The 15610-nt window shown below is 37.5% G+C and overlaps 1 protein-coding gene across 1 annotated transcript in view; it reads right to left on the bottom strand.

Annotated features, from left to right (window-relative positions):
- APP-BP1 (Nedd8-activating enzyme E1 regulatory subunit APP-BP1) overlaps positions 1–15610 on the bottom strand; it is a 40205-nt gene that overhangs the window by 14477 nt on the left and 10118 nt on the right. The window contains exons 4-7 of the mRNA XM_081764505.1: positions 14175–14521; positions 12425–12576; positions 9433–9566; positions 3317–3519 (exon numbers count right to left, since the gene is read on the bottom strand). Coding sequence (XP_081620631.1) covers positions 3317–3519; positions 9433–9566; positions 12425–12576; positions 14175–14521 — 836 coding nt within the window. The remainder of the gene's footprint in view (positions 1–3316; positions 3520–9432; positions 9567–12424; positions 12577–14174; positions 14522–15610) is intronic.

The following is a 15610-nucleotide window of genomic DNA, read 5'->3' as shown; positions in this document are numbered from 1 at the left end:
AGTTCCTCGTTATGAAGTTTCCGCCATTCCCCATTCCTGTTCCTCTTGGGTCCGAATATTCGTCTCAGGATCTTGTTCTCAAATACTTTCAGTCTATGTTCTTCCCTCAGAGTAAGCGACCACGTTTCGCAACCATACAGAACAACAGGCATGATTATCGTTTTGTATATTTTAAGCTTCAAATTCCTCAACAGAATTCGCGACAACAAGAGATTTTGAACGGAATAGTGACACGAATTCCCTGCTTTTAGTCGACTTTTAATTTCTTCGTGAATATGATTTTCCTCTGTTAATATTCATCCTAAATATTTGAAAGTATCCACTTTATCAAAAGTATTATTTAATATTTTAACGCATCCATAATTTGCCGTATTACGGTCCCGACGTACTTCCATGTATTTAGTTTTCTCTGCATTTACTTCTAAACCCATGTCCCTGCAAGCGTTTAATAAGATGTCTGCATTTCTTTCTATTGTTTTCCTATCATCCCGTATTAAATTTACATTATCAGCATATGCCATAACCTGGTGAATACCGTTCAACTCTAGGCCCTGGTTGCTATCTTTGATTTTCCTTATAGCGTATTCCAGCACAAAGTTAAATAATAATGGCGACAACGCATCTCCTTGTTTCAGGCCATTTTCCACGTGAAAACTCGTGGACAAACGTTTTCCTACCCGGACTTTACTTTGGGATTCATTTAAACATATCTTAATTAATCTAATTAGCTTTCTCGGTATTCCAAGTTCCGTAAGAACGTTGTATAATGTTTCTCTCCTAACCGAATCGTACGCCTTTCTAAAATCAATAAATAGTTGATGTACCGGGGTATTGTATTCCCACTTTTTTTCGAGTATTTGGCGAATGGTAAATTTTTCGTCGATAGTTGATCGATTTCGTCTAAATCCGCACAGATAATCTCCAATAATTTCATCTGCGTATGGGGTCAATCTTGCTAATAGAATATTTAAAAGGATTTTATAGGATGTTGACAGAAGAGAAATGCCTCGATAATTATTACAGTCAGTTTTGTCGCCTTTCTTGTGAATTGGAACAATGATTGATTCTTTCCACTCTTGTGGCAATTCTTCCTTGTTCCAGATAAGGAGAATGAGTTTGTGTATCTTGTTCCACAATTTTTCGCCTCCAGTTAAAATTAACTCAGCCGGAATTTCATCTAGACCCGGAGATTTCTGTTTCTTTAGTTTCTTTATAGTGGTTTCTACTTCTATTCGGTTGGGTTCTGCGGTGTGTATCTCCTTTTCTCCACGCACATTAGATTTTGGCTGCGTGTTCAGCAAATCGTCAAAGAAATCTTTCCATCCATTTAAGATGCTATTCGTATCAGTGAGAACTGTTCCGTCAGCTTTCTTTAATATATAAGCACGAGGTTGATAGCCTTTCTTAAATTCGCTGATCCCCTTATACATGCCCCGAATATTTTTATTTTTACTATCATCTTTAAGTTCCTTAATTTTAGCTTTCAAAAAATCGCGTCTCTTTGTTCTAAAAGTTTTGGAAGATTTCCGCTTGATATCTGCGAAATTTTGTGTAGTTATTTCATTCGGATTTTGTAGCCAGCGTAATTTTGCCTGTTTTCTCTTCTCTGCTAGTTTAATGCATTCCTAGTCGAACCATGGTTTGTTCCTACATATTTCCACGTGTCCCAATTTTTCTTTTGCTGAACTTTTAATGCTATCTTTAATTTCAATATCCTCAACATTAGTGCACTCCGAATTTTCTAAAACCGAGAATCTATTCGAAACTTCAATTTGGTATTTCTCTCTTACTTGGCTCTCTTTTAATTTCTTTAAATTAAATCTCTCCATTTTCGGACATTGAATATTACCTTTATTCACCAATAATTTCTCGTATTATCGCTGCTACCAGGTAGTGATCAGTGTTACAATAAGCACCTCTAAACGACCGGACATCAATTATACTAGATTGCCTTCTTCTATCTACTAAAACGTGATCAATTTGATTATGTGTTTTTCCGTCTGGTGATGTCCAAGTATATTTATGAACGTCGCGATGTGGGGATTTTGTACTATTCACGATTAGGTTTTTGGATGTTGCAAAGTTCACGAGTCTAACACCGTTGTCATTACTTTCCTTATGCAGACTTTCGTTCCCTATAATCGGTTTGAAAATATCCTCTCGTCCTACCTTCGCATTGAAATCCCCTAGTAGAATTTTCATATGGTATCGCGGGAGTTAGTCAAATATCCGTTCCACTTCTTCGTAAAAACTGTCTTTTATGTCGTCATCCTTATCTTCAGTTGGGGCATGTACATTTAAAACAATAATATCACACCACCGTCCCTTAAGAGTAATAAAAGAAAGTCTGTCAGTAACAAATTCAACACGTTTAATTGCTGGTAATATTCGTTTGTGAACGAAAAACCCTGTTCCTAACTGGTGATTTTTATTTCCTTCCCCGTAAAAGAACGTAAAATTTCCGGAATTCATAGCTCCATTTCCTTCTCACCTAACTTCCTGAACTCCTAGTAGGTCCATCCTGTATTTCTGTAACTAACTCGTTACGAATTTTAACGCGCCTGCCCTATAAAGACTTCTAATATTTCGTGTTCCAAATCTCATGTCCATTTTCTTTTGCTGAGGTCGTGCCAAATTATCAGTCCTTGTCCGAGGCTTTTGTGAATGTTTCTGAAGAAGTGCTTTTTATTATTATTATTATTATTATTATTATTATTATTATTATTATTATTATTATTATTATATATACAGGATAAGGTTGTTAGCCTTATCCAAACCCCCAAGCTGGAGGACCACTCCTAGTCGGCTGTCCGCGACTGCTTATTCAGTATATTCGCAGCTAACCTCTATATCTAGAGGCCTTGTCCTCGATCCGCAACCTGAGGACACGCCATGCCGTGGTGACAGGAACCCACGTTACATGGGTTCTTTTATAACTGTCTATTAAAAACGATTGGTAGTAATTTTTAATGATTTCTTTTTACATTCAGTTATATAATAATAGGTATGAAATTATGATGGAATAATACTAAAATCTATTCACTGGACAGGCGGAGAAGCATATTCCGATCATTCTAAAAGAGTTGTCACTGGCGGATCTTGAAAGAAATCACACAGGTTAAATTTAAATATTATTGCTACAAGCTAAGGGAATAAAGTTTATTAAATGCTCACAGTCTTGTATGAAATATTGTTTCCTTAGCTTGTAACAATAAAATTTACTTTTTTATCGATTGGACTTCCCTCAAGGGCCGCCACTGGTACTTGTAGAATTATGTTACAGATGAAAAATAGAAAATAAATCACTGGCACTTACTAATTTCTTGGACATCAATATTTGAGCCATCATATTCTTCAGCGATTGATTTCCCTCGCACCACATGTAATTCATGAGCGTGTCGGCAAAACAATTTCACATCGTTCTCCGAAATACTATCAGCTGGTTGATTCAACTGGTGAAGCAACTGTTGGACTCGTCGATAAACAGTATCTGCATCTTTCATTGCTTGTTCCCTGTATCTATAAAATGACATTTATTAATAACAGTATTCAGTATGACTGAATAACAATAATTGATACTATTTTTATGGTAAGTTGCATACGGAAGACATTATCAAATCTAATAACTTCTACAAGATAAGAGAAGATTACTAGTTATGCAATAATTGCAAATTTGGAGAGAAACCGTCTAACTTTTATGATTATTCATAATTTTTTTTAGTGCATCAACTGTTTTCGTGAACGAACACGACATCCAAACAGATAAATTTGGCATATCAGCGAAAAGCGTGATGGCTTTGAAAACCTGTTTTCGCAGAACAGAACGAAAAGGGCTTCGCCTTGTTTCTAGTGCTGAAAATTCTATTTTTCATTGTTTACAATAAGAATTCGCGCGCCAAATACTTCCCCAAGGTAAAGTCTATAGGCATCCCGCTTTTCGGTGATTATTCCTCAATAGTATATCTGATCGGGACGTGCGACTTCTTACAACACTCAGCGCGAACTCTCGAATCAGTATGTCAAATTTCGTTAAGAACGGTTATGACATCTCGGAGGAGTATCTGGACAAACAAACGCATAAGTCGATTGATTGATTGATTTTGAGTTTTACGTCCCATTCAGCAGCGAGGCTATATGAGACGTGGACCTATTGATTAACGTGGAATCCGAACCACATGAGCTCCCGCCGGGAATCGAACCCAGGTCTCCCACGCCAAAGGCGCGTACTTTAACCGCTTAGCCACGAAGGAGCTCAACGCATAAGTCGAGTAAAGAGGAGCTTGGCTCACTTCGCTTTGAAAAATTTTGTTCGCAGAACAAAGCGGAAAGGGCTTCGCGTCACTTCTAATGCTGAAAATTCTATTTTTCATTGTTTACAATGATAATCCGTGCACCAAATGCTTTTGCAATGTAAAATCTATGGGCATCTCGTTTTTCGATGATTACTCTTCAATGGTATGCCCAATCGGGACAAGCTACCCATTACGATATTCAGAGTGCACTCTCGAATCACCATGTGAAATTTAGTTAAGAACGGTTCCGGAAATTTCGGAGGAGTATCCCGATAAACGAAGGCCTAAGTCGAGTAATAGCGTTATAAAAATAAAATAAAATAAAAATAGAACTCACTGAGATTAATAAAACTATAATGGGCGAGAACTCCTTCCTAGGTATATGGTTTGCATACGCGCCTTTGCCGCGAAGGACCTAGGCTTAGTTCCTGGTGGAAGCTCATGCGGTCCAGACCCCACGTTAAGCTGTAAGTCTACGTATCATACAGTCGGTGCTGAATGGGAAATAAAAATCAACCAACCAATGATATGTGTGAATATAAATCTTCAACCGTAGTTTCCGAGAACATCAAGAAAAACTTAAAAAAGACAACCACCAACTATTAAGATGAAACTGATATTGACCTTTTCATTACTATACTAGGAAGACGATAGTATTGAGATATAGCTCAACATTATGTTCAACTCATCATCTTTATTTTTTTTAATTATAATATTGTCTGTCACATAAATATATTTTTTACAAAAAAAAAAAAAAAAAAAAAAAAAAATGATGTGCTAGGCAGGCAGTTTTTCAATTTTAATATACATTGCAGGCGTTACATCGAAAATGTTCAGAAATAGAAGTCGATTCTCATTATTTTCAACCTTTTATTATGATCAAATTGACTTGACCGATTAAACCATGAGGAAACGGGAAAACCAAGAGAAAATCTACGCACATAGTGTTTGTCCACCACAAAGCTCGCTTGGCGCGAGCTGCAATCAAACCAAGGACCTCATACACCAGAGTTGAAGGCTCTATCACTGAGCCATTGCCCTCCCCCCCTTATGTAAAAACGCGGTGAGAAGACCAGGTGTCATCTCGCGCATAGGATGACAAGTGTGTCTTCCAATCTATTTTCTAAAGATTTGAAGAGAGTGGGGAAAGGATTTTGAGGATAGTTACGCAAAAGATGTGATCAAATGTACTGTTGTGTGCTGGTTTCAGTTTTCTAAGACAGATTGATGGGAAACGTAAGCGCTGCAAGACTATCGGTAATCGCTGACACGACCCGAAAGAGGAGTAAAGAGTTTCATCAATATAGAAGAATAGATAGTACACGCACTTAAGGGTGTTAATTAGGCTGGAACAATCGCAACTGTTGGAATGGTAGAACATACGTAAATGTTACCTTTCTGATGGAAAGTTGGAAGATCAAACTGCTATCAAGATATCTGAGTTTCAGGCTTTTCTTCGATAGGGATGTAGACGTTAGGAAGTATTTGGTAAATGATTTTACGAAGTTCGGGAGAGCCTTTTTGACTTCAGGTGAGGTGGTAAATATAAGCAAGATTCATTGTTAGATGTACAGAACTTAGTTGGGATGATACTGGTAAGGAAGTTGAGAGTAAAAAACGTAAACTCATCTTTATATCTTGAGATCTTATACATTCATTTTATAACCTCAATCTGCTTGGAGATCTTGGTCACCAACTCTTTTTATTTTTTATTTTTTTTTCTGTCGTTAGAAACTCTTACCTCACAAATTTTTAATGCGGCTAATGTACTTTCCTAAAGAAAAACCACAAGTTTAAAAACCACAGGGTATTCTGCATAACATTAGGTTGTATACGCTTCTAACAGTAACCGCTAATTATGACCAACAAGCTGTTTTACACTAGCTAGTGAATTAATATTAAAAATTCCAGTAATAGTTGATAGATGCAAATTAGTAATGTAATCTAGTGATTTACAAAATACTGTCCAGGTATTTATTTATTTTATTTACTTATTTTTGAAAAGCACACTAATCACATAAAAAGATGTAAGGCAAGAGTTTTCAGCGAGCCAAAGCGAGAGAGGGAGAGACAGAGGTAGATACACGCAAAAGAGTAAACAAGATCTCCAACCAGATTGAAATTATACAATGAATGTATAACAATCGAGGTATAAAGACAAGTTTACATTTCTTATGAATATGTACCCTATAGCTTCAACTAGTTGGGAATAGTTTATAGAGGCGGGCTATCCTTGGATAGCGGCTGGCTACTAATGACAGGATTTTGAAGGACGATGTGGTGGGATCACTGTCTTCAACATTGGGGGGGGGGGGGTACGACCGTTCCCATATATATATATATATCTATATAAATTGCGATGTTCAAAATATTTATGAAGTTGAAAAACAATGCTGTGGAGGATCAGGGGAGCAGAGTTGTCTTCAATATTGGGAGGTGGGCAGAATTGAGGCTTATTCTGGGGGACATCAATTTCATCTCTTTCCTTTGTGGCAATCAGACACAAATCATCACATTTCTGCCCAAAAAACACATTTCAAATCGGATTATTGGGGGGACAGTCCCCCCAGTTCCAAGATTGGAGGGGATATGTCCCCCTCATCCCACCCCAGGATTTGCGCTAGTGGGTGGGATAGATACGGGTTTTATGAATAGCCAGGGCATAGGGTAAAGAACATTTGATGTGGTGAGGGTGGGGGCTCCTAAACTGGAGGTAATGTTAAGTTTGATGTATCAAGAATTTTATTTTCAAGTCTGACGTCCACATCTAAAAAGGTGTAGCCAGATGTCTTTGTAAGTGCACATTAATGTAATATTCATTTTATAATTTTAATGCTTTATTTTTACAGCATTGTAAAAATACACACGGGTTCCTTTATTTATAATACCTGTTGTGAAGTAATAATAATAGTATATATTGCATTTGTGGCTACACTGAAGTGGATAAGTTTTAAAGAAAATGGGAATGAATTTGGAATTCTCTTCTTCAAGGGTTTTTTAATTAAACTGCCTTGCCTTGCTTTCTCTTTGCAGCTATTTGGTCTAGGAATTAATTCGTGCGGTTGGTACGCACACATTGAAGCTGTAGTACAAACACAAAATACATAAATACCTTAAGAAAAATATTGTCCATCGCTAGCCACCACTTTCGCCCATCTGTCAGGCAATGTACGGATTCCGTGGCGAAAGAAGTCCTCATCCTTGGAAGCGATCCAGTCAGAGACCCATGTTTCGATATCTTCTGAAGAAGTAAACCGCTGTCCAATCAAATCGTTGTTCATGCAATCGAACAAGTAGTAGTCCGAAGGAGCAACGTCTGGTGAATACGGCGGGTGGGGTAAAACTTCCCATCCGACATTTTCTAAATAGGTTTTGACCGGTTTTGCGACATGTGGGCGAGCGTTATCATGTTGAACAATAAGTTTATCATGTCTGTTCTCCCATTCTGGTCGTGTTCTGGCCAGAGCTTGCTTCAAACGCATTAATTGTCGTCGATAACGTTCTCCATTCATAGTTTCACCCGGTTGCAGCAGCTCATAGTACACCACACCTTTCATATCCCACCATATGCACAGCATAACCTTTGCACAGTGAATATCTCGTTTTGGTTGTGATGGACCTGGTTCACCTGGTTTCACCCAGGCCTTTTTTCGTTTAGGGTTCTCGTAATGGATCCACTTCTCATCACCCGTAATAATTCGATGCAGAAACCCCTTTCTGCTCTGTCGTTGAAGCAGCAATTCGCAAATGGTTTTTCGTCTTTCAACGTCTCTGTCTTTCAATTCATGTGGAACCCAATGTGACATCTTTTGAATCATTCCCATGGCTTTCAAGCGTTTGGAGACTGTTGTTTGATCAACGCCTAATGCTGCTGCAAGTTGTTCCTGCGTTTGACACGAATCCTGCTCGAGCAATGCTGTCAATTCTTCGTCTTGAATTTTTTTGTCTGTCCAGCTCGCTCTTGGTCTGCCAAGCCGAAATCACCACTTCTAAACCGTGCAAACCACTTCTGACACGTTCGCTCAGCTAGAGCATGGTCACCATACACTTCCACCAAAATACGATGACTTTCAGTCGCACTTTTCTGCATGTTAAAGTAATGCAGCAGGACACCCCGCAAAAACACTTTATCAGGCACAAATTGCGCCATGTTCACTTAACTACAAACTGGTGTTGTTGACGCTTTAATCCACTGCCCTATACTACGAACGATACGCGATGACAGGGGTTTGCAACACATGTGTGGATACACGGAACTGTGGGACGCTCCGTTCGTTGCGCCATCTCTTGTCCACCCGCACGAATTAATTCCTAGACCAAATATACACCGCGTCTAATTTCCTCGCGCTCTGCTAATGATAAAAAAGGAACGAAAGCACGATGTTGCAGATATTTGCAAATAAGTCTTTAATTCAAATTTTCTAGCAAAGTTACAAATCCATTACTTTAGTATAAATCTAAATGTTACTTCGTTAATTATCACTTTGTCAGTGTACTAACTAGCTACCAAACAAATTGTGATCAGCTAACTAGACATAGCAGAAATGCTTCCAACAGCTCACACATTTATTCTGCAAATAAACATATAACAGGTCTACATTCAACACCAAAAGACTCACAATTACACAAGTACAGATTAGCAAATACACCAAAACCAAATTCACTTTACGACTAAAACTGTAGTACTTGCTATCTATATATCAAACATACGTATTTCCTACAATGAACATCACCTATCATTTTCAGAATTTGCAGTTGTGAGCAACTTCTCTTCTTTTTAAAAAGCATGTTACTTTCTTGTAATACTATGTTGTACCCCAATCACAATTACTGAAATTCCCACATGAAAGAAAACTGAAAATTTTTGAAACAATGTTTGTTGCTAACTGAATAATTTTACGAACGAATTCCGTGTATTTAGCGCTCCTTTACTGCCACGTGGTTAAACTGTATATTTTCTATACGAGTGGTTTTGGGTTCGATCACCAGTGGGAACAAAACCTCGAAGAACAATCTGCGTAATGTTTTGGAAACCACTTTTAAACACCAGAGCACGTTCATAAAATCTCAGCGATCAGAACTGATATAAACAATCCTATATTATTAAAGACGAACCACCTTAAAGAAATTATCTACTTACGCTTGCTGAATTTCGATGTATCTCTTGGTTTCTGCTGTCATATCTGGGAGAGCACCCCGCACTGGTAACAATCCACAACCTTCATTCTCTATAAAATCCTTTACAGCTTTCGCCAGAACCCAAAAGCGTTTGCTCTGAAATCATTATTCAAACTTTCAAAAAATAAATATATATATTTTTCTGTACAAATTACTGTCTTGCAGATTACAAGCCTGAATTTTTGGCTTCATGTCAAGAAAACTGCAAAACTAGGGTTCCCACTCATCTGGCAAGCACAAATTTCAAGGCGCTTCCAGGTATTCCAGGTTACGATTTACAACTTTGAAGCTCTATAGATAACATAAATGAAGCAAGTACAAGGTGGCCCAAAAGTAGCTAAACACCCCTGCAATGAACAAGTATAATATTCTAGCTTTTAGGTTTATTTGCTTTGGCTGTTCTGAGCTTAAGATATAAGTAAAAAGCCATTAACAACAATAATAAAGAAACTAAGTCTACCTGACGGATAACAATAAGAAATGATATAAAACGCAATGAGTTGATCAGTACGGGACTGTCTGTATACCTACTTTTGGACCCCCTGTATATTCTCCCCAACCATGGGCTTCCTCATCTAGCGTGTAAACAGAAAAGTTTTGGAGAACAAACTAACTTATTTTAATAAGATATTCCTTACCAAATAGCCGGGTAAGGCAAATAGAAAGATGGGTGAGAAATAAAAATCCACACTTAAAATTCCCTGACTTTTTCAGCTTTTCATGAAATACCTTGACTTTTCCAAAGCTAAATTCCCTGACCTTTCTAGGTTTTCCAGAATTTCCAAGTCGGTGGGAACTCTGAAAATAAAACATAAAATAAAAGTTTGAAAATACATACATAAAAATAATAAGAGAAAGTGAAAAATTTATTTTTTCACACTGTTATCAAGTTCATGTCTTCTGCAACAGAATCTGAAAAATCTACTTTACCGCTCTCTAAAACTTTTTTTTCTAGTGTTGCAAGCCGCTTGAAAGTTGCTTCCATGTTCTCGAGATGCTACAAAATACCCCATTTACATTCACCAAGGTATATATATATATATATATATATATATATATATATATATATATAGAGAGAGAGAGAGAGAGAGAGAGAGAGAGAGAGAGAGGGTAGCGCGTATTGTATCTACCAACTGCAGTTGGTAACCTGACCAAATGCGCTACGAATGCTGTGCACGCGTACATCGCTGAATAGGAGGGAATCAGGCAATTAGTATGCCATCAAGCGGTGGTTTGTACAGACGCGAATTACGGCCGTGGAAACCTTTATCCAAACCGGTACTGTCACAGAGACTCAGCGAGCAGTGCGACGGAACAGTGATGATCGCCATGTGGCTGTACCCGAGAGGCATAGTATTCTCACAGTCAGGCAGGTGAGATACGAGACAGTAGAGGGCCACTGGTAATGTTTTGAAACGGCAGTCATGAGGCCGGGAAAAAAATGTTCTAACGTCTGAGAACCTGGAACGAGTGCGTGTGTCACTTGAACGCAGTCCCAGACATTCAGTACAGCGTTATGCACAAACATTGCAACTGTCGCGACGTTCATTGTGCCGCTTACTAGACGATTTGAAGTTTCATCCGTGTAAACTGCAGGTGGTTCAAGAGTCGAAGGACACTGATAGGCAAAACAGATTCACCAACTGCACTAACATTTTTGCAGCCAGACGTGTAGCAAGTGTGAATACCAACCGCTACTGAAAAATGAAGATGGTTGCTGACACAATTTGGTTTCAGCAGTATGGTGCAAGGCACACACAGTACGCTAAAGTATGTCTGTAATACAACAAATGTTTCCAAACCGTGTAATATCACGCTTTGTCGATGTGACGTGGCCATCTTGTTTCTCATATTTAACAGCTCCGAATTATTTCCTCTAGGTTTATATGAAGAAAAGGGTCTTTGCCAATTGTTTGTAAACAATTGACGAACTTAAAGACTGCCATTCGCCGTGAAATAAGCGCCATTCCGCAGGATATGTTAAGTCGTATTACGGAATCCTTCCCGCATCGCCTTCAGCAATGCATTCAGGCAAACGGGAGACATCTGAAGGCAGTCTTTTCAAGGTGTGGTGAAGTCTGTCGATATGTGTTACATACTGTAGGAATTCTCGTTTTATATACTTCTATTTCATAACTGTATTAAATTACTACTTGTATTGACAACGTTTCTGTTATCATTTGAAGCTGGTAGATAAAATATATGCCATCTCATAAACATATACATAAATAAAACTTAAGTGCACGTAAATTCCAGACTTCTTAAAATACGTGTTCAAGAATACAAAATGAAAATGATGCAAATTTAATTAAGTGAAAGGTTTTAGAGAAGTTTTTCCACCCATATCACACTGTGATATACTGTCCAAAAAGAAACAATGTCTCTGTGAAGCACAGGGAATGTTCCTACTTATCTAGTCTACGGTATACAGTTCTGTTTCACAAAAGTCCCCACTATTGAACAAAGAAAAAGGTTCCAAATATATAGATCAGTTTACTGAGATACGTTTTTGTTTTGAAGCAGACTTCGTCATTGAGTATTTCAGAAGACAAGGAAGTTAAAAATAAGTTCGCTAGAAGATTTGAGAAAAAGACACGATCTAACACGGGAATTGTGACCATTTCAATCTATTAGTGCATGAGGCAGAAGAGAAAACTATAGGATATCGTTACGAAAACATGGTTCAGAAGCAATGGGTTACAGACGAAATTATGAGGAAAATTAAAGACAGAAAGATGTGAAAACAAAGCTGGAAGGAAAGAGGATGTATATGAAGTTCAACAACCAACTGCGAAGGGAAACCGACAAAGCCAGGGACCGTGATACTGAAGAAATTCGAACAAATTGTCGCTACAGTTAGCTGTTGAGATTATTGGAATAGTAAAGTCTCATTTCACGGATTTTTTTTCCTTAATATTAATAGTTTGTATAGATTTCTCAAGAAATATATTTACCTGTGACGTTAAATTTACACAGGAATGATCATTTAAAATTTCTTGAACGGAAGGAGGTACCCTTGATGGAAGAACACAAGAATTAACATTTCGTATGGCTTCTTCGAAGTTTTCTTCAGGTTCAGGAACACCGTTATCATCTTTACGAATACCTATTAGAAAAGAAAAGCATCGTTAGATCTTTATTTATCACACACAAACATCTGTTTAAAAGAAAAAAAAATCATGGATATAAACCAAGGAAAGTTTATACATACAGATAGTTATCAAAATAATTGACACGCCTTAACAAATGCTAATTAATATGGCGTTGGACCAATTTAAGCCCGTATTACACCTTGTATTCGTCGCAGAATTGGGGTATATAATTTATCAATTGTTTCCACTGGAAAGTGGACCGTTCTTCATCCAATGTAGCATTCATTCGCGTCAGCGATCATGAAGGAGAAAATTTACGCTGAACTCGCTGCTCTAAAATTAAACATAGAGTTGGGGATTGAGTAGGCCAGGAGATTTTTTTTTTTTTTTTTTTTTTTTTTTTTTTTTTTTTTTTTTTTTAAAGTTCAACCGGATCTGGGGTGACCAGATTTACGGAATACAGAAACGGAACAATCGGCAAACTGGCATAATTCAATAATCCACCTGCGTATAGTTATGTGTAATGTTATTATTCATATCAGTGGGAAAGAAGGCTCTAGCTTTTTTAAATAAACAGATTTTTATGTATTTAAACTTATTCCAATTTTAATTTTTACATTAACTTTTAACATTTAATAGGAGCCAGGATCAGACGTATCAACTGTCACATTTTTTTATTGACTGAGTTTCTTGAAGAAGGGTTGATCTTCCCTTCTAAAAAGTAAATCACTGTGGAAATTTATACAAAAAATATGTTTAAAATGGCACTTTGTGATTATATTGAGTAACTACGAACCAAACGCGAGACGCTTAGTTTGCGTTCGGTTCGCATTTTTCTCGGAATACTGGAAGATGAAAAGAAGGACAATCCCGTTGAAAACGGTATGTCTTGTCACCCTATCCTGACGTTCTTCAACCTACGCTGAAACAGGTCAATAGCTTCGTGTATATAAGTATTGTCATCCTGAAAAACTGCGTCGTCGCTAGGCAACATCATCTATACCATAGAATGTGCCTAGTCATCTAACATGTTCATCTGCAATTACTGGCAGTATTTCGTTCTTTTAGAGTATTAATAGGACTAACAAAAAATAAACTTAGCCTGTTATTGGAACAAGGAGGAAGATGATTCATTGGGCCATACTATCTCTTACAGTTCCCAGTTATCTATATTCTATGTTCTTGGTAACATCTTTTTCGCGCTACAGCGTTGTCGGTACGCGTGAGAAAGCTCTCCGAATACAAACAAAAATTGATTTTTCTCTGCAAAGAAGAGGTAACTGAAATACACTAATAATTCTCATAATGTGCTTAACACTCCAAACACGATTAATAACAGTAATTAAACATTAAATTGGAATATTAAAAGACCTTAAAAGATAGAACACAAACACGAGGTAAAGTCGGTTACAAAGATAGGGAGAAGCCAACAAAAAAGTCAGGAAGAATTTATATTGAAGACAGAGAAAATAAAACTAAGATATATATGTAGAAACTCTGTATGCTAACTTCTTTTCAGATTCTGGCAACATCTCCTTTGTAGTGTATTTTATAAAAGCACTGCTTTTAAAAGATTTTTTTTCTTTCTTTCTTCTACCCTCTCTGTACTAACCTTCTCGTATCATTTCCCTAAGACTTTCTTTCTCTTTGAAAGTTCTTGGTAAGCGATCTTCGTTCTCCGCTCTCCATTGTTGAAGATATTTGTACAGAACAACTACAAACGGCACATGCGCATGGTCTTTATTATCTAGTTGATCTAACTGTATTGAGTCCATGTGCGTCACTAGAGTCTGAAAAGGCCTGTCTAATCTGAGATCATGAAAATCATTATCAGGATGGGCTTCTACTACCGTGTGTTCCTTCAGCTGTACACGAATATAACCAATAAGACCGTAACTTCGGCAGAAAATAAGAGGCACCTCCAGTTCCCAGAGTTTCTTTGACAGAGCTATTAGCGTCCTGGAAACAAACAACATATATATCAGTGTTCAGAAGCAAATATCTACGTTAATACATTGGATCTGATAACTCATCTCCATGTTAGAACAATATTAATCAAAACGAAGGCATTCCTATAGACATGTACTTCGTCGTTTAGCTTCTCTGTGGATGAGGATAACGTACTCAATAATTATAACATACGCACCTTCGGTGTGGGAGACTTTATTCTGATTTAGGGTCTATGTCTCATAAAACCTTGGTGCTGACAGAGACGCTAAATTCCAAACCAACCAACTTTCTTCGGCTGCGCAAAGAGTACCAGAAGGCCTTCTAAAACCCTAAAATCGTTTATCGAAAGTCCCCATAATCTAATTACAGAACAGGTAAGTTATTTTTTATTTTTTTAATTACTTAAAGACCGTTAGTTAGTTGACTGATTTGCAGCTTAGCGTCTCGTTCGGCACCAAGATTATATGAGACGTAGACATACAGTTGAATGTGGGATCGAAACAACATGAGCTTCCGCCGGGAATTGAACCCCGGTCTCGTGACTTTAAAGAACGTATATAACACCATGGCAGCATGTAAGTTTATTGCGTAACTTTGTTCTTTACAATTTTAATCGTGTAGACATACATTGACGAAACTACAAACTAGTCTTTAACAACAGATCTGATACATAAATAATAACTTGTGCTGTGCGGAAAGCGATGATTTATTTTGGTAAATGTTCACCTCTGGTGCATGGAGTCTTTGGTTCGATCCCACCTCGCGCCAAGTGAGCTTGTGGTGAACAAACACCATTTGCATGAGTTTTCTCGTTTCCTCCCACTTTCTTCATTCCATCATTTCATTCATTTCTCATCACCGTCTCCTTTAGTCTAGCCATCATAACTGAGGAACGTAAAACTTAAAAGATTTAATTTCATTTTACTTTTTTTTTCATAGTGTGACTGTTTTCATTCGAAATACTAAACAATTAGGAATATGAAAATAGAGTTTAGAGATTAGAATATATTTAGGTAGCTTGGATTCGAGTTTAGCGTCACTTTCAGCAGCGAGGCTATATGAGACGGAGCCTACAGCTTAACATGGAGTTCGAACCAT

The sequence above is a fragment of the Thermobia domestica genome, chromosome 7 (genome assembly GCF_964235325.1).
Source record: "Thermobia domestica chromosome 7, izTheDome1.hap1.1, whole genome shotgun sequence".
Taxonomy (NCBI): Eukaryota; Metazoa; Arthropoda; class Insecta; order Zygentoma; family Lepismatidae; genus Thermobia; species Thermobia domestica.
This window is presented reverse-complemented; position numbering and strand designations above follow the sequence as displayed.